General features: G+C 41.0%; 1 protein-coding gene across 2 annotated transcripts in view; it reads left to right on the top strand.

The window, feature by feature from the left end:
- Positions 1 to 19691, top strand: part of PRDM4 (PR/SET domain 4) — a 33418-nt gene that overhangs the window by 11152 nt on the left and 2575 nt on the right. The window contains exons 5-11 of one of the 2 annotated variants that reach the window (XM_070599816.1): positions 2519 to 3313; positions 8895 to 9044; positions 10325 to 10443; positions 11419 to 11504; positions 12155 to 12282; positions 12924 to 13238; positions 14356 to 14524. In XM_070599816.1, coding sequence (XP_070455917.1) covers positions 2519 to 3313; positions 8895 to 9044; positions 10325 to 10443; positions 11419 to 11504; positions 12155 to 12282; positions 12924 to 13238; positions 14356 to 14524 — 1762 coding nt within the window. The remainder of the gene's footprint in view (positions 1 to 2518; positions 3314 to 8894; positions 9045 to 10324; positions 10444 to 11418; positions 11505 to 12154; positions 12283 to 12923; positions 13239 to 14355; positions 14525 to 19691) is intronic. The other variant, XM_008522866.2, reaches the window with a different exon arrangement.

The raw sequence follows: 19691 nt of genomic DNA, 5'->3' as shown, positions 1-19691 counted from the left end.
ATTCCATTATCTCCTTGTTGACTTTCTGTCTAGATGATAGAGCTATTGATGTAAGTAGGGTGTTAAGGTCCCCTACTGCTACTTTGGACTGCCAGTTCAGTTTGGTAATTCCCTATGATGGTTCTCTCAGTTTTCTCTTTATTTATCATTTGTGTCTTTCTTCTGATTATTTGTTTAGTGGTTACCATGAGGTTTGTATAAAAAAAATCTTGTAGATGAGAGTCCATTTTCTGGTAGCCTCTTATTTCCTTAGTCTAAGCAGGTTCCATCCCTACCCTCTGCCCCTGCTAAGTTGTTGTTGTCACAATTTCTTCTGTTTTGTGTTGTGAGTTTGTAGTTAAAATGATGAGATTATAGTTACTTTTGATGTTTTCCTTCCCTTTATCTTTAAAGTTATAATTAAGTGTTTGCTAACCTGTTCTGATAGCTGCAATTTTCTGATTTTTTCTGTTTATCTCCTTTCTGAAGGCTTTGTAAACTCTTTCTTTTTTTCAGGTATGAGGGCCTTGATCATTTCTTGTAGAGGAGGTCTTGTGGCGATGAACTTCCTCAGCTTTTGTTTATCTAGGAAAGCTTTTATTTATCCATCATAACTGAAAGATATTTTTGCTGGATAGAGTATTCTTGGCTGAAAGTTTTCGTCTTTCAGAATTTTGAATATATCATTCCACTCTCTCCTAGCTTCTAAAGTTTCTGCTGAGAAATCTGCTGAAAACCTGATAGGGGTTCCTGTGGAAGTTATTTTCTTCTGCCTTGCTGCCCTTAATATTTTTTCTTTCTCTTTTTTTTGAGGAAGATTGTCCTTGAACTAACATCTGTTGCCAATCTTCCTCTTTTTGCTTCAGGAACATTGTCGCTGAGCTAACATCTGTGCCAGTCTTCCTCTGTTTTATGTGGGATGTCACCACAGCATGGCCTGACAAGTTTGTTAGCTCTGCACCTGGGATCCAAACCTGTGATCCCTGGGCTGCTGAAGCGGAGTATGTGAATTTAGCCACTATGCCACTAAGCTGGCCCCTAATATTTTTTCTTTTTGTTGGCTTTTGTCAGTTTTACAACTATATGCCTTGAAGAAGGTCTTTGTACATTGATGTAATTAGGAGTTCTATGAGCTTCTTTTATGTATATTTCCAGCGCCTTCCCCAGGTTTGGGAAGCTCTCAGCTATTATTTCTTTGAACAAGCCCTCTGCTCCTTTCTCCCTCCCTTCTCCCTCTGGGGTACCTGTAATCCCTATGTTGCATTTCCTATTTGAGTTGGCCATTTCTTGGAGAATTTCTTCATTTCTTTTTAGTCTTAGTTCTCACTCCTCCATCTGAAGCATTTCTATATTTCTGTCCTCCAAATTGCTAATTCCCTCCTCCATAATATCAGCTCTGTTATTCAAGGACTCCAGATTTTTCTTTATCTCATCCATTGTATTTTTCATCTCCAACATTTCTGATTTTTTCCTTTTATAATTTCAGTCTGTTGTGAAGAATTTCATCTGTTCACTAATTTTATTCATGATTTCATTGAACTATCTTACTTAATTTTTTTGTAATTTGTTTTATGGTAACTATTTTGAATTTTCTGTCATTTGGATTGTAAATTTCTGTGCCTTCAGTATTGATTTCTGGGTGTTTGTCATTTTCCTTCTAGTCTGGAGTATTTATATACCTCCTCATATTATTTGATGGGGTAGGTTTGTACCTTACCACATTGGTAGTATCTGGTCACAGATTCCACCTGCCACCACTTGAGGGGTGGACAGGAGCTGTGTATTCTGAGCCTTCTGCGATTTCTGGTGTCTGTGTCTCTCTTTTGGAATTTGTGCTTACAGGGCCACCTGTGATTGCCTGCACAGCTACTGCTTTACTAATGTATGCGCAGGTGCTCTGGTGGGGGTCCCTTGCTTTGGCCGACTGGCCGAGCTAGTGCACTGGGTGAGGGGAGGGATGCTTTCTTTGGTGTGCACGGTCCCTGGGTGTTCTCTCTCTGCCCTCCTGGGGTTCTGGCTTAATGAAGACACCCCCACAATAGCTTAGCCTCCTCTTTGTGGAGCTTACCCACGGCTCTGGGCAATTCAGAGATCTGAGGAGTCCCTGCAGAGAGCTGCCCCTTCCCCCTCTCTTCTCAGAGCTGCGTGCAGTCCTGCACCCTAGGTTGCCGCTGGGGCGGGAGAGGAGACCCCCTTACCTCCTTCCACTTCCTCTTGGGGGGTCCAGCACCTCCAGTGACTTCAAAGGAACATAGTTAATTTTTTACCATTTCACAGGAAAAATTGAATTATGATATATTTATGTTGTTACTTTGAAGTATATATATCAATTCAGCCAAAGAAGTAGGTAGAAGATTATTTTATGGTATATGTATGTTGCTATTTATAAAATATATATATTGATTAAGCCAAAGAAGTAACTAGGAGATTTTTTTAATTCAGTTATATTTGTAAGGAAAACAAATTCTAGCATTTGGAATTCTTTATATTTAACAATGTACTAAAAAGTCTCTAATATCTCATTTTTTCCTTTTCTCAGGCATTTTATCTTATTTAGCTGACAGACCACCTCCTCAGTACATCCACCCCAACTCCATAAATGTTGATAGTAATACAGCATTATCTATCGCCAATAACCCTTCAGCACTAGATCCCTATCAGTCCAATGGAAATGTTGGATTAGAACCAGGCATTGTTTCCATAGACTCTCGCTCTGTGAACACACATGGTGCCCAGAGTCTTCATCCCAGTGATGGCCATGAGGTGGCCTTGGACACAACAATCACTATGGAGAACGTCTCTAGGGTTACCAGCCCAATCTCTACAGATGGAATGGCAGAAGAGCTTACAATGGACGGTGTTGCAGGCGAGCATTCCCAAATCCCAAATGGCTCCAGAAGTCATGAACCTCTGTCTGTGGATTCTGTGAGCAACAGCCTTGCAGCAGACACTGTAGGACATGGTGGTGTGATACCCATTCATGGGAATGGCCTGGAGCTGCCTGTGGTCATGGAGACAGACCACATTGCAAGTCGGGTCAACGGGATGTCTGACAGTGCCCTCAGTGACTCCATCCACACCGTGGCCATGAGCTCCAACTCTGTAAGCGTGGCACTCTCTACCTCACACAACCTCGCCTCCCTAGAATCTGTTTCCCTCCATGAAGTTGGCCTAAGCCTAGAACCTGTGGCTGTCTCCTCCATCACCCAGGAGGTTGCTATGGGGACAGGTCATGTAGATGTATCTTCAGACAGTCTTTCTTTTGTACCACCTTCACTGCAAATGGAAGACTCCAATTCAAACAAGGAAAATATGGCAACCTTGTTTACAATTTGTGAGTGTGCTTAGCCTTTTTCTTTTGGAAATATTGGTAGAAAGGGCCATCATCCCCAACAGGCTTAGTCACAGAGCCAGGTGTTGGATTAAGGGATTATAGAAAGTAACTAGACTGTGGACTTTTCTTTGCCTTAGTCAGGTAAGCCAGATGATAGAGAAGCATTTCATTGGTTCTTACAGCATCCTACTGAAGTAAGGAAACAGTCGTTTCTGTATTTTATAGATAAGCTTAGCCCAGTAACATTTAAGATATTTCCCAGGGTTTCACAAATAGAGTTAATTATGAGTAAACTTCAGTGAGGTGTTTTGTGTGACATGCTTTGTGGTTTTTCAACATAAGACACAGTTTATTAGATCATGTATACTTTTTTATCCCCATGGAGAAATGTAGGTGGATACCAATGCAGGTTTTTTTTTCCCTCAGGAAGCATATAAGTTACCATAGTTAGGCACATACAAGTTCTTTTTTGGGGGCAATAATAACAAAAAGCAATATAAAAACAGTCAATTTGTTGGTGTCACTATATGCTTCATTCATGCAGGAAACCTATTGAGTGCTTACTGTATATGCCAGCTTCTTTGCTAGGTGCTGGGGAGAAAACATACTATAAGAGATAGCACATGCCTTTAGGGAAGTTAGAGCCTCATGGGAAGCATAGGCAAGTAAACAGGCTATTGTAATATGGTATGAGAAGCATGAAGATGGATTAAGTGCAAGGTGCCAAAGGAGCCTGAAGAGTAGCATCTAAGAGGGCGTGAAAGGGGCAGGGAAGACTTACCAGGGGAGGCAGCATACATCTTAGCACAGACCCGAAGGACGAGAAGGATGTTGGCCGTTGAGATGTTCACATTTGAGAATCAGAAAGAACAGTGTCCCAGACAGGAACTGGCACCCATAAGTGACTAGAACTAAAAGAATCGTGAGTGGTTCAGAATTACTGAAGCGTAAAATGAGGATGAGGAGAGGGGTATGTGATGAGAGAGAAGTAGAAGCCAGAACACAGAGGGCTTCTAACAGCAGTCAAGGTTGTTAACGGAGTGAGAGTTGGGATGGGAGATTCTGCTGTAATGTGAAGATAATAGTTTGTTAGGGGTAGTAGACAGGTAAGGAAGATGATGCCATAATTTAAGTGAAATGTGATGATTTTCTGACCCATAGTAGAAGTAGTAAGATGGAGGAAAAGTGGAAGATATTACAGAGAATTCAGTAGAGCTTGTTGATTGAATGAAGTTGGGGGAGGGAAGGGTTAGGCAGAAAACCTTGGTTTCTGGCATGGGAAATTGGGTGGATAGTGGTACTGTTCCTTAAGAGAATGAATGATGGAGGAGTCGTCGAGCATCTTTTTTTTGAGGATGATGGTGAGTCCATTTTTGGACATGTTGATTTCAGTGTCTAAGATACCCCGTAGAGATGTCTAATGAGAAGCTGAATCTGGAGCTCAGAGTCTGACTGGAAATATGTAGAGTTTCCCAGCATTAAGATGTTAATCATGGCCATGAAAGTGGGGTGAAATCATCTAGTAAGAGTGTGGAATGACAAGAGGGCTAGTGACACTAAGATGCAGCAGTAGAGGAAGAGTTTCCAAAGTGGACTGAAGAGGAGCATCAGGAAAGTAGGAGGAAGCTTGTGGTGTTGCCGAAGCCAAGCAGCGGGGAGACCTCTTGGAAGTTTCAAATTTGTGATTTTTAAGTATTTTAATTTAGGAATGTCATTAATATAGGTTCATTAATTTAGAAGAAGGTAACGGGTGTCCTAAATGAGCCTACTGATCCTTTTTTAAGTGCATAAGTAGAACCTCTTGCTTTTAAGTGTGTTTTTTAAAAAATGAGATATTGGGGCCGGCCCAGTGGTGCAGTGGTTAAGTTTGCACGTTCTGCTTTGGCGGCCCAGGGTTCGCCGGTTCAGATCCTGGATGCGGAAATGGCACCACTTGGCAAGCCATGCTGTGGCAGGTGTCCCACATAGGAGGACTGTAGAGGAAGATGGACACAGGTGTTAGCTCTGGGTCAGTCTTCCTCAGCCAAAAGAGGAAGATTGGTGGAGGATGTTAGTTCAGGGCTAATCTTCCTAAAAAAAAAATGAAAAATGAGATATTCACATATATACTTTAAAGTGTACAATTTAGTGATTTTTAGGATATTGACAAGCTTGTGCAGCCATCACCACTATCCAATTCTAAAACCGTTTTTGTCGCTCCGTAAAGAAAGCTCGTAGCAGTCACTCCTCATTCCCTCCCTTAACCGCTAATTTACCTTCTATCTCTATGAATTTGCCTGTTCTAGACAGTTCATATAAATGGAATCATACAATATGTGGCTTTCTGTGTCTGGCTTCTTTTAGCATAATGTTGTCATGGCTCATCCATGTTGTAGAATGTATCAGTACTTCATTCCTTTTCATGGCTCAATAATATTCCATTGTATGGATATACTACATTTTGTTTATCCATTTATCGCTTAATGGGCATTTGGGTTGTTTCTCCTTTTTGGCTATTATGAATAATGCTGCTATGACCATTCATTTACAAGTTTTTCTCTGAATGTGTGCTTTAAATTTTCTTGGATTTATATCTAGGAGCGGAATTACTCTATGTTTAACTTTTTAAGGAACTGCCAGACTGTTTTCCAAAGTGGCTGCACCATTTTACATTCCCAACATGAGTGTATGAGGGTTTCAATTTCTCCACATCTTTCCCAACACTTATTTTTTGTTATAGGCATCCTAATGGGTGTGAAGTGGCATCTCACTGTGGTTTTGGTTTGTGTTTCCCTAATGACTAATGATGTTGAATGCCTTTCCGTGTACTTATTGGCCATTTATATGTCTTTGGAGAACCTCTAAGCATTTTTTTGTTGTATGAAATCTGAAACTCCTCTGTTTAGAGGTGTTTGTCCTTGTTAAAAGCATTGGAGAATCAATTCTCATTGAGTATAGTGGATCTCTAATCTGATATTCAAAGAATTTTTCTTTTTGTATTTTATTGAGGTCATAATAGTTTATAACATTGTGGAATTTCAGTTGTACATTATTATGTGTCAGTCATTATATATATGTGCCCCTTCACTCCTTGTGCCCACTCTTCCACCCCCTTCCCTTCGGGTAACCATGAAGCTGTTGTCTTTGTCTGTGTGTTAGTTTATCTTCTACATATGAGTGAAATCATATGGTCTTTGTCTTGCTTTGTCTGTTATTTTGCCTAACATAATACCCTCAAGGTCCATCTATGTTGTTGCAAATGGGACGATTTTCCTTTTTTTTTTTTTGTCTGAGTAGCATTCCATTGTCTATATATACCATATCTTTATCCATTCATCGGTTGATGGGCACTTGGGTTGCTTCCACTTGCATATAGTGAATAATTCTGCAGCGAACATAGGGGTGCATAAGTCTCTTTAAATTGTTGATTTCAAGTTCTTTGGATAGCTGGGTCATGTGGTATTTCTATTTTTAGTTTTTTGAGAAATCTCCATACTCTTTTCCATAGTGACTGCACCAGTTTGCATTCCCACTAGCAGTGTATGAGGGGTTCCCTTTTCTCCACATCCTCTCCATCTTGTCTTGGTCAGTATAGCCATTCTGACAGGTAAAAGGTGATATCTTAGTATAGTTTTGATTGGCATTTCCCTGATGATTAGTGAAGTTGAACATCTTTTCATGTGCCTGTCTGCCATCTGTATATCTTCTTTGGAGAAATGTCTGTTCAGATCCTCTGCCCATCTTTTGATTGAGTTGTTTGGGGGTTTTTTGTTGTTGAGTTGTGTAAGTTCTTTGTATGTTTTGGAGATTAACCTCTTGTTGGATATATGATTTGTAAATATTTTCTCCCAGTTGGTGGGTTGTCTTTTCATTTTGTTTCTGGTTTCCTTTGCTTTGCAGAAGCTCCTTAGTCTGATGAAGTCCACTTGTTTGTTTTTTCTTTTGTTTCCCTTGCCCGAGTAGACGTGGTATTTGAAAAGATCCTTCTAAGACCGATGTCAGAGTGTACTGCCTATATTTTCTTCTAGGAGTTTTATGGTTTCAGGTCTTATCTTCAAGTCTTTGATCCATTTTGAGTTAATTTTTGTGCAGGGTGAAAGATAATGGTCTACTTGCATTCTTTTGCATGTCGCTGTCCAGTTTTCCCAACATCATTTATTGAAGAGACTTTCCTTTCTCCATTATGTTCTTAGCTTGTTTGTTGAAGATTAACTGTCTATAGATGTGTTGTTTTATTTCTGGGCTTTCAATTCTGTTCCATTGATCTGTGTGTCTGTTTTTGTGCCAGTACCACGCTGTTTTGATTACTATAGCTTTGATATTCAAAGAATTTCTAATCAACTAGTAGTTGAAGAAGTAATATTATTGCTGCTTTGTCTAAATATGAGAACTTGCTGATATCTTATGCCATTTAAATAGAAATTTCTAACATTGCTTAGGAAAAAAGACACTCGGGTGGCTGTGGTTCTAAGGTTTTATATGTTGCCACTGTTTTGTGAATGAATTGGGAAAGTTTAAACTCAGTCATTGGCTAATAGGGTCATGAATATGATTCCTTAACAGAGAGAAAGAAAAGTAAGAGAATAGAGCAAAAGATTTATGGAGAAGGAGGACACTCATAAGCTTGTGAAAGTGCAGTTGTAGTAAGCGTAGAGAATAATATGTGAAGGCAGTCACCTCTGACAATGCAAAAAGAAAGACCATATGAACTGTACAAAATTAAGAATTTTAGGCAAATGTGTCTGCAAGAACCTGATTCTACCTGCTGTCCCAAAGAGCAGGTTGCAATTTTTTTTTGTCTTAAAAGAGTTTGCCGTCAGAATCTGGTTGACTAGTTGGTAGTGAGGCAGGGGAGCACATGGTGCAGCTGGCTCGGGTGCCGTTCTCCTGTAATATCATCTGTTTTGGCTTTGCATGACTAACAGCATTTCAACTCAGTTTCCTCTGATAGTTTGGTAGAATTGAAAATTTTCACGTTTTAGAACATCATACCTAAAGGTATTACTTACCTGCTTAATATAAGGAATAATGTACTTGATTTGTAAAGTAATGTAGTGTTGTTTTTTGATCAGTCTTTCTCTTATGCACTGAGTAGGAAACTTGTCCTGCTGGATAAAAAGAAAAAAATTCAGATCTTGCTGAAGAGAGATAAAAGAGAGGATACGTATCTTAGTGTAAGAAAGGTGTTCTTTGATCAGAGTATTTCTACTGGAACCTTGCTTCTTACTGGTTACATTTTAGTAACCAGTAATTTAGCATTTAAGTAAAAAAGCAGGTGGTGGGGCCAGCCCAGTGGCCGAGTGGTTAAGTTTGGCATGCTCTGCTTTGGCCGCCCAGGTGTGCTGGTTTGGATCCTGGGCACAGACCTACGTCACTTGTCAGCCGTGCAGTGGCAGCAACCCACATACAAAATAGAGGAAGAGTGGCACAGATGTTAGCTCAGGGCTAATCTTCCTCAAGCAAAAGAAGAGGAAGATTGGCAACAGATGTTATCTCAGGGAGAATCTTCCTCAGCGGAAAAAAAAAGAAAAAAAAAAAGCAGCTGCTAATTTAGCCTGCTTGAACTAAAACCATTTGTATTTCTCAAATTTTCCATCTACAGGGTGTACTCTCTGTGACCGAGCCTATCCCTCAGACTGCCCTGATCACGGACCAGTGACTTTTGTTCCTGACACTCCAATAGAGAGCAGAGCAAGGCTTTCTCTCCCAAAGCAACTTGTTCTCCGCCAGTCAATTGTCGGAGCAGAAGTTGGTAAGAACCTTGGAACCATAAAACCCCATCAGGTCTCTTCTTTCTTTGTAGGATAGAGTTGTAAAAGTGGATGTGTATAATTTAGTGATTATTTCGTTGATCCAAAAGTCAATTTATGGCTTAAGGTTTATCCTTTTAGGGAATACTTGTTTTGTTCCATGGTGATAGCAGTAAATCAAGTTGAAAACATTACTGGGAAAGTTGCCCTTTCTTAGAATCAGAACTGAATAGAGGAGAGATCGCTGGCCTGAGTCTCTGATGACTTGACTTTTACTCTCAGCTGTACCACCCACTAACAAACAGTTATCATGACAAAAGACTCCTTGAAACTTCGTTTCTTTTATAGAAACATGAGAAATTTGGCTGGCCCCATGGCCGAGTGGTTAAGTTCGTGTGCTCCCCTTTGGCGGCCCAGGGTTTTGCTGGTTCGAATCCTGGTCGTGGACATGGCACCACTCGTCAGGGCACGCTGAGGCGGTGTCCCACATACCACAACTAGAAGGACACACAACTAGAGTATACAACTATGTACTGGGGAGATTTGGGGAGAAAAAGCGAGGAGACCAAAAAAAAGGATTTGCAAGGGTTGTTAGCTCAGGTGCCAATATTTAAGGAAAAAAAAAATTCACTACTGATAACCATTTATCACAAAAGATATTTAGATCGAATGTTTGTAAATTGTCTAATACTTGTTAGGAAAAAGAAATAAAGAACGTAGACTGCCAGAGTATGCTTACCCGTAATTGCATTTAACATGGTTTCTGAATTACTGTGCCATTGCTTTGAAAATAGGAATCTGGGTTTATTCTTCTTTTCAGCTGTAGCTTGGGCATGAGTCAATTGAAAGCATTAAACAGCTTAGATAATTTAGAGCAGTGCTTTAAGTACAGACGATTTTAGAAGTTTGATTTATTTTGTAGTAATTGCTTTATATTTTTGTAACAGAATAATGTTCTCTGGGCTTTTTTATGTATTAACTCCAAAATGACATTTGGAAGGAGATGATTTGGTTCCTTGTGTATAAAACTGGGTTCGGGAATTCCTGATACTGCATCTTACTCTGCATTTTCTTCTGAGCCCCATGTAATCTGTTCGTGACATTTTCCGTATTTCCAGTAGAGAATCCATAAAACTTGGCTCCCTGTCAGGAATGCTGGAATATCAGTAGTTGTTGGGTCACTGAAAATAAGATTCTTTGTATGAGTTAAGTTACTGTCTCTTCTCTAGCCTGTTAGATGTTTAAATCACTGATTGTGTGGTTGGTGTCCTCCCACTGATAGGTGTGTGGACTGGAGAAACCATTCCTGTGCGGACTTGCTTTGGGCCCCTCATTGGCCAGCAGAGTCACTCTATGGAGGTAGCAGAATGGACAGACAAGGCAGTTAACCATATCTGGAAGGTCAGTGTTTATGGAACTCTTCTGTGACTTTTGGATGTTTTTATTATAATGAGATAGTTAAAAGCAATATGAAAGTCAGAATTAGCCAAGACTGATAACAGTGTCATTCGCTTGTCAGTTATTTATTTAATATTACATCCTTTCTGTTCTTGGTAGCCAAGTTATAATACAAGCAAAACACCAGCTATGGAATATAGAACATAAACTCTTTTGGTCTCCGTTTTGTTAGATAACCCAAAGATTGTTCATTTTAATTACTTGTGGCAGCTGAGGCCATGGACTTTGTTTATGTGATGAAAGTCTTATTTTGTAATCAACTAAAACATTCCTCAAATATTTAGCTTGGGAAGCAACTCTAGAATTAGAAGCTAAGATTATTTCTCTAGTTTTCTAATGGGAGGGGCTAGAAACACAAGGTTTTGACATAAGCAGCTATTCCTATAAGATGTTTATATAGAGTCTTGGTCACCAGACTGGGAATGATGCTGCCAGAATTGAAGTGAGAGGAAAGTGGGTCTTGTGATAACTGGAAAGGTAAGGTGCCAGTGGCATTGGGGACTTGAATTTTGGTATCTAAAAGAACATAGAAGAATGCTAGGTCCATTGGAAAAATAATGAGAAGAGATGGTTCTCTGATCTTCATCTCCATTCAGTGCCACCATGTTGTAGGTGATGAAGACAAGTGGACAGGTTTGTCTTTTTATTGGTCTGTTCCATTCAAGCCAAAATGTAAATTATCAAGAACAATGTCATTCTATACACTGAGCAGTAACTGTAGGTCTCTGATGGTCTTTATTGCCAGAAATAGGGGGACTGGTGAAATGACAAACATGAGAAGGCAGCCATGTATTTTCACGCTGACTAGGAAAGCTGGGACCTACTGCCAAGTAAATAGATTATTGCTAGCTTAAATTTAGTAGCATTTTGTATCGCTCGTCAGTTCATTTGACATGTATGTTTCCCTTCTGTTGGCAGATATACCACAATGGTGTCCTGGAATTCTGCATCATTACAACTGACGAAAATGAATGTAATTGGATGATGTTTGTGCGCAAAGCTAGGTAAGAGTGGTCTTAGATAAAATAGTTACGATTCAGGTGTTTTTCGATAGGAAGCTTTGCGTAAAATAGGGAAGAGCCAAAGAATCCGAGTTACACTAGTATCTGCACATACTTTAAGGCCTAAGGCTTTTCTTTTTTTTTTTTTTTTTAAGATTTTATTTATTTCCTTTTTCTCCCCAAAGCCCCCCAGTACATAGTTGGATATTTTAGTTGTGGGTCCTTCTAGTTGTGGCATGTGGGACGCTGCCTTAACATGGCCTGATGAGTGGTGCCATATCCGCACCCAGGATTCGAACTGGCAAAACCCTGGACTACCGAAGCAGAGCACTCGAACTCAACCACTCGGCCACGGGGCCAGCCCCAGTCATATTGCTTTTTTAAGACTTCATTTTATTTACTTTTCTTGGTTCCAGTAGCAGACTCTAGTGTTTCTGACTATAAAGGGCAATCTGATGTACTGAACTGATATGCTGAAGTAAGAATTCTTTTCTCTGTACAAGTCCTTCCTAATAGGTGAGATAGGGAATTAGAAAAATGACCCAGAGAATAGTTATATCTAAGTTTTCATATAGGATTTTACTATAGAGATATGATGTGTTTAGTATATATTTCAAAATTAATATACTTATCTATTAAATGTGATAACTTAGGAACCGGGAAGAGCAGAATTTGGTGGCTTATCCCCACGATGGAAAAATCTATTTCTGCACCTCACAAGATATTCCTCCTGAAAACGAGCTGCTTTTTTATTACAGTCGAGATTATGCTCAGCAGATTGGTAAGTTAACGTAAGACTAGTCATGACTCTAGCATAGTAAAAGCACCGAGGACCAGAAGTAAAGCTTTGGCAATGATTTACATGGGAGCTGAAGCAAATCACAAACCTCTGTGTATGTAAAAGCAAGATATTACCTATATGTTCTCAGTGTTAAAATCTGTGAGGTTCTTCACAAGCTGAATTTTATTGACCAAGCAGATTCCTCTGAAATGAACTCCTGTGTCAGGACCTTGATTTGGGGAATTTGAAGTTCCTGAGGCTGCTGTTTGAGCCAATACCCTTTTAATTTAAGTTCATAAAGGGCAGCAGAGCTCCTTAAATTGGTTTAACCTTCATGGGCTTTTTCTTTGCGCTGTGTCATGATGACAAGTGATGTTTAAGAGTTTGTGTGTGTGCTACAACGTTTTGATTTTTTTGCCTAGGAAAGATGGCTTATAATCCAGTGTTTACCAAGTGCTTTCTAAGTACTGAGCACATAGATATTGGGACTAGAGCATTGCATAAGACATTTTAGTTTTACAGGTAGTGGGCAGGCTGGAAATTTTGGTAGGAGGAAGAATTGTAAGCAACAATTATTAATATCAAGAAACGGTTTTAAAATTTAAGTATCAGGAGACACTGATTAGTTTTTCTTTTTAAAGGTGTTCCTGAGCACCCGGATGTGCACCTCTGCAACTGTGGCAAGGAATGCAGTTCCTATACAGAGTTCAAAGCCCACCTCACCAGCCACATCCATAACCATCTCCCTAGCCAGGGCCACAGCAGCAGCCATGGGCCCAGCCACAGCAAAGAAAGGAAGTGGAAGTGCTCCATGTGCCCCCAGGCTTTTATCTCTCCTTCCAAACTTCATGTCCACTTCATGGGCCACATGGGGATGAAGCCCCACAAGTGCGATTTCTGCAGCAAGGCTTTTAGTGATCCCAGCAACCTGCGGACTCACCTCAAGATACATACAGGTAAGTCATCTTGGACCATCAAAGTGGGATTTTGCAACAATGAGAAATTGTGAAAGGCTTTGCAGTGAGCTGGTCTTTCAGGTAGAGTTGAGATGAGATGTTAGAGAACGAATCCTGCCTGGGGCTGCGTCTGTGGGATAATGCGCTTCCTCAGAGGGTGTTACTTCCAGGTGTTACGATGCTCCACTTTGCAGGTGCCCCCACCATCGTTTGAAGGTGACTGGGAAAATGCAGTCAGCAGTTGGGAAGTTAATCCATGTGTTTAACTTAAAGCAAAGGGAATTCTATAGAAACAGCTTGAGCCTCCCCTTAGAGCTCGCCCCTGGTCACTGGCCAGAGCCAATTTCCCTTCTTTGAATATTGCTAAATAAACACTACCAAAATCTGTTTTTGGAGTTTCCGTTTTCTAAATTCCAGGCAAACCAACCTTTCTTTTAGCACTTATTTTTTTCATAAGTAAATACGAAATAACTGGTGAGGTTTTAGCTCCCTTGGCTGGGTCATTGGTTCTCCAAATCTTTGAAAGTAAAATTCATCCTTATCCTTTTGCATTAAGACTGAGTAGTCACAACAGAGACTCTGTGGCCCTCAAAGCTCAAAATACTGACTAGCCTTTAAAAAAAGGTTTGCCAACCCCTGACTAAGCTTATTTCTGCATTCTTAAGATTTTTATTTCATCTGTGGTTTATGAAGTCATTTTCTATGTTTAAGAAAGAGTGAGAACTATAAAATACAGGTGGTAAAAATGTTTGCCTATAGACGAGTACTATAATTTATAAGATTTTATTTTAAATAATTGAGTTAGGTTGGGAGCTAGAATTATAAGTGGGTGTTTTTTTCCAGATTTTATAACCTGTTAGCTATAAACATTAAAAATAGATCTATTTAGATAAGCTGTCCCAGCAGGAGGTCAGATTTGTTAGGTTTGCCAGCTTTGGTTGTGGTGTGTGAATTCAGCGGCCCTGCGTGGTTCTAGGAAGACAGCCCCACAAAGTGCAGTTCCAGTGCCAGTCAGGTCTGCTTGGATCCCGCCTCTGCCACATGCCATACGTGTGCCTGTTCCTGAGAATGCTGGTGGTGTTTTATTCACAGTGTCATCATTTGGGTTAATGTGCAGGTCAGAAGAACTACAGGTGTACTTTGTGTGACAAATCTTTCACCCAGAAGGCTCACCTAGAGTCCCATATGGTTATCCACACGGGCGAGAAGAATCTCAAGTGTGATTACTGTGACAAGCTGTTTATGCGGAGGCAGGACCTCAAGCAGCATGTGCTCATCCATACACAGTAAGTTACCCTGCAGCCAGGATGCTCCTCGGTGGGGAACCATGGTGTGGCTGCAGCCACACCTGCCAGCTTGAGGGATTGCAAGCGCTGAGTCAGTGTCTGTCTCCTCCCTTGTCACCCTGGTAGAGATCTCCTGTGTTCCACACAGCCACATAAGGGTTGGAAAACCAAGTTTTTGGTTTTGTCCTGGGAGTTCTCACTTGTTTTCTTTATTTTTCACTTCTCTCTGTATATTATTCATATTTTCAAAATATAATCTCATTTATTTAACAAAAATATGTATATATATTTTAAAGATTGGCTCCTGAGCTAACATCTTTTGGCAGTCTTCTTTCTGTTTTTCCTTCGTCTTCTTCCCCAACCCCCCGCATCCCCCAGTACATAGTTGTATACTCTGGTTGTGAGTGCTTGTGGCTGTGCTATGTGGCATGCTGCCTCAGCATGGCCTAATGAGCGGTGCCATGTCTGTGCTCAGGATCCAAACCAGTGAAACCCTGGGCTGCCGGAGTGGAGCCTGCGAACTTAACCACTCAGCCACGGAGCTGGCCCCTAACAAATATATTTTTAAGTACCTCCTTGAAGGTTAGCATTGTGTTAAGTGGTGAACATACAGAGATGAAAGACACCGCCCTTGTCTTTAAAGAGCTCAAAGTCCAGTAAGAGAATCAGACCAGTAAACATTTACCATACTGTGATGCAGTTGTTAGAGTCAGCACTGGATCCTGAAAGACTGTAGAACAGGGTCACCGAACCAGCCTGGAGGTGTCCTGGGAAAGCTTCCTGGTGGTTTGAGCTAAGTGTTAAAGAAGATAAATTAGAATTATTCAGGGAGGCCAAGAAGGGGAAGGGATGGGGAGAGTATTCTAGACAGAGGGAATGGCATAATTAGAAACACAGAAGCCGAAAGGGCTGGGACGCAAGTGGTTCTTTATAGTTAGAGCACAGGGTGCATGTGAGAGGGCGATGGAGAGAGAGGCAGCAGCCACATCGTGAAGAGCCTTTTATCCAACTAAGAAAATTACGTTTCACTCTGGATATAATGGGCAACGATGGAAGGATTTTTCCTCCCCGTGTGCCAGGCACTGTTCTCTGTTTTATGTATGTGTGTGTGTGTATTTTTAATTGTAGTAAAAAACACATAACGTAAAATTTATCTTAACCATTTTTAAGTATACAGTTCAGTAATGTTAAGGATATTCACATTGTTGTACAAGCATTGAAGGGTTTTAAGGAAAAGAATGTCCTGGTGAGGTGTCCATTTTTATGAAAATTACCCTGGCAGTCGTACAGGATGATTGAAGGAGGACAAGGCCAAATATTGGGAGACCCATTAGAAATTTATTGCATTAATCTAAGTGTAATTAAATGCCTAGCCTATGTTAATCATGGTAGTGGGAGAGAGAAGGGAAGAGATTTTGTGGTTGTGAGCTTTTAGCAAGTGTTAGAAGAGGGAGAAAACATTAGCTTATATTCTGGAGGTACTCTTAGAATTCCATCTTCATTGGAAACTTTATATTCTTATTGTAGAGTTTAGATAAATACTTTGATATCAGCTCTTTTGTCTGATTCCTAATCACAGTGCAACGTGAAACACTGAAACATCTAAGGAGCCTGGATCTACATTCCTAACTCTCAAAGTGACCTTTTATTTTTTTTTTGTTTTTGAGGAAGATTAGCCCTGAACTAACATCTCTTGCCAACCCTCCTCTTTTTGCTGAGGAAAAGTGGCCCTGAGCCAACATCCGTGCCCATCTTCCTCTATTTTATACGTGGGATGCCTGCCACAGCATGGCTTGCCAATTGGTACCATGTCTGCACCTGGGATCCGAACTGGCGAACCCTGGGCCACCGAAGCAGAACATGCGAACTTAACTGCTGCACCACCAGGCAGGCCCTCAAAGTGACCTTTTAAAACAAAGTCTTCATTCAATAGTTTTGCTATTAGTGTGAAATCTTAGAAATTAGATTATCAAATATTATATAAGACTTTACATTATTAGAGCTGAAAGAGAACTCTGGGATCATTTAGTCTAGCTGCTTGTATTAGCTCAAGCTGCCATAAGAAAATACCATAGACTAGTTGGTGTAAACAACATAAATTAGTTTTCTTTCTCTTCTGGAGGTTGGGAGTCCAAGATCAGGGTGCCTGCGTGGTTGGGTTCTGATGAGGGCCCTCTTCCTGGCTTGCAGATGGCCGCCTTCTTGCTGAGTCCTCACATAGTGGAGAGAGCAAGCAAGCTCTGGTCTCTCTTGCTAGCTCTTTTCGTAAGGACACTAATCCTGTCATGGGATCCCAGTCTCATGCCCTCATCCAGACCTAATTATCTCCCATAGGCCCCCCTCCAGATCCCGTCACATGGCAGGTTAGGGCTTCAACGTGGGAACTGGGGGGAGCCACAAATATTCACCTTCTTACACCGCTCATAGTACTGACCTGGGAAATGTGAGAAACAACAGCTGATGCCAGGGCCCCACCTCCAGGGTTTCTGACTGAGCGAGGGTAGAGCCCTGGCCTTGGTACAGTATTTGTAAAAAGCTCCCCAAGTGACTCTTCTGTCCAGCCAGAGTTGAGAGCTGCTGAGTTCACCCAGAAAATAGACTTGTTTCCACAGTGTCTCTGGCAAGTGGTTACATTGTTTCTTCTTGAATACTACACGGTTTGATTTTGAGAAAAAGTTTTGCTTGAATCAAACTTATATCAGCCTCGCTCTCTCCATTCTACGTGTGCCCTCTGGAATGGTGCACATAAGTTTAATATTTCTTTAAATTGACAGGCTTTTATGCTTATGATCACTGTCATGTTTCTTTTAAACCCTTTTTTCATCAGGCCAAATGTCCCTAACTTCTACAACTTATCCTGTGTTATCACCTAGTTTCAAATTTGGTACCCAGAAGTGAGCACAGTATTCAGATATGATCTGTTCAGTATATAATAAAGTGGAGTTATTCTTTTCCTTGACTTTCTCTTCTTTCAAGTGATGCCTAAATTTGTACTTGCTTGCTTTTTTTTTTTGCAAGGAAATTTTCGCCCTGAGCTAACATGTGTTGCCAATCTTCCTCTGTTTTATTTTCCTCCCCAAAGCCCCAGTGCGTGGTTGTATATGCTAGTTGTAACTCCTTCTCGTTCTTCTATGTGAGCCACCAGCACGGTGTGGCATCTGGCAGACGGGGTGTGGTTCTGCAACTGGGAAATGAACCTGAGTCGCCAAAGTGGTGAGAGCAACGAACTTTAACCACTAGGCCGTCAGGGCTGGCTCTGCACTTGCTTTTTTGTAGACACTTCACAGCATAATGCAATATAAATTATTTTGAGATTAGTTGTGAAACTGTTTCTCTCCATTTGGGTTGAGAATTGGCTTCCTCAGGTATCGGCCAATGAAAACAGTTCTCTCAAATGTGGGTCTGGACTGTTTGTCAGCATGACGAAATATAATAAGCCTCTTTGCCAAGCTCCCGTGGGATAGAAAGAAGTTTTTGGACTGTCAAGACTTTAAGCTAGTGTAAGTCATTCACAAAAGAAGCAATATTCACTCAAAATATTTTTGAATGAGACTTTAGGCTTCCTGTAGAGATCATTGGTAAAGTTTTCAGATGTTTATATTTTTACTTTTAGGCGTTTCAAAATGGTTATAGTAGTATTGGAGTTCATTCTGTTTATCTCCTTAGAAAAGAAAACAGCTACAGCCCTAAAACCAAATGCAGGAGGAGTTCCTCTCCCACAGCGTTCACTGAGAGTGTAAGCCATATGGCAGAATCTGGCCTTGCCCTTCCTCTGAGAAAGAGGAACTTGAGAGCCAGAGCGGTGACGCTTACTCCCTGGGTCATCGCCTTAGTTGCATGACTTTAGATACCATCTTTGTGATTTATATCTCCAGCCTTATATAGCTAACCATTCACTCAGCATCCCTGAGTTCTGGATGTCAAACTTGACATGTCCAAAACTCAACTCTTAATATTACCCATACGAACTTGATTTTCCCCCAGTGTTCACCAGCTCAGTAAATGCACCGCCATTATTCGTTCCAGTGGCTCAAGCCAAACACCTTGGAGTCATCCTTAACTCAATCTTCCATTGTTTTCTTCATTCCGCCCTCACCTAGTCCAGACCACCAGCATCTTTTGTGTGAACCAGTTCACTAGTTTTGCAGCTGACCTCCCTGTTTCTACTCTTCTCTCTTCTCATCACTTCCCCAACACAGATAAACACAGGTGCACACACACACAAACGCTGTATTCTTTCCATAGTAGCCAGGGTGGTCTGTTTAAAACCTAAGTCAGGGCACTGGCCCTGTGGCCAAGTGGTTAAGTTTGCACGCTCTGCTTCAGTGGCCTGGGGTTTGCCAGTTCGGATCCTGGGTGAGGACCTACACACTGCTCATCAAGCCATGCTGTGGTGGCGTCCCACGTAGAAGAACTAGAATGACCTACAACTAGGATCGACAACTATGTACTGGGGTTTTGGGGAGAGAAGGAGAAAAAAAAGAAAGATTGGCAACAGATGTTAGCTCAGGGCCAATCTTCCTCACAAAAAACAAAAAAAAACAAAAAAAGTATGTTAGATTGTGCCCATCTCCATTCATAATTTTCCAGTGCTTTCTGTCAACTTGGATTGAAAGGTCTTTACCAGAGCGTGGACGTCCCTCCGTGATGTGGGAGTGGTACTTGGCTACCTCTCTCACTTCATCTTCTATTACTTTTCTCCTCGTTTTCTGCTTTAGTGACCTTGGCCCTCCCCTTGCTGCTACTTCAGCATACTAAACACACTCGAGTCTCAGGGCCTTTGCACTGTACTGCCTCTGCCCGGAAACTCCGCTAGATATCTCCCTATCTCCTCCCTCACTTCATTCAAGTTTCTGCTCAAAAGTCATCTCCTCAGAATGGCCTTCCTTGACTATCTTATCTAAAATAGGACTCCATCCCTCTTACCTGGCTTCATTTTTTTTCCGTAGTACTTATTGCTATTTGATAGCACCTTATATATTTTTTAATTTGTCTGTAGTGTAACTTCTCACTAGAACATAAGCTCCATGAAGGTAGGGACTTAGTTTTCCACATCCTGTAGCTCCACAGAGTCCTTCACTCTCGTCTTCTGAGAGAATGTGGCAGAAATGCTAAGGAGACCAGACTTCAGAACTTCCCATTGCACCTCAAAACAAGGGTTTTAACT

Source organism: Equus przewalskii, chromosome 29, assembly GCF_037783145.1.
Source record: "Equus przewalskii isolate Varuska chromosome 29, EquPr2, whole genome shotgun sequence".
Classification (NCBI taxonomy): Eukaryota; Metazoa; Chordata; class Mammalia; order Perissodactyla; family Equidae; genus Equus; species Equus przewalskii.
Note: the sequence above shows the minus strand (reverse complement) of the source record. Positions and strands in the feature narration are given on the sequence as shown.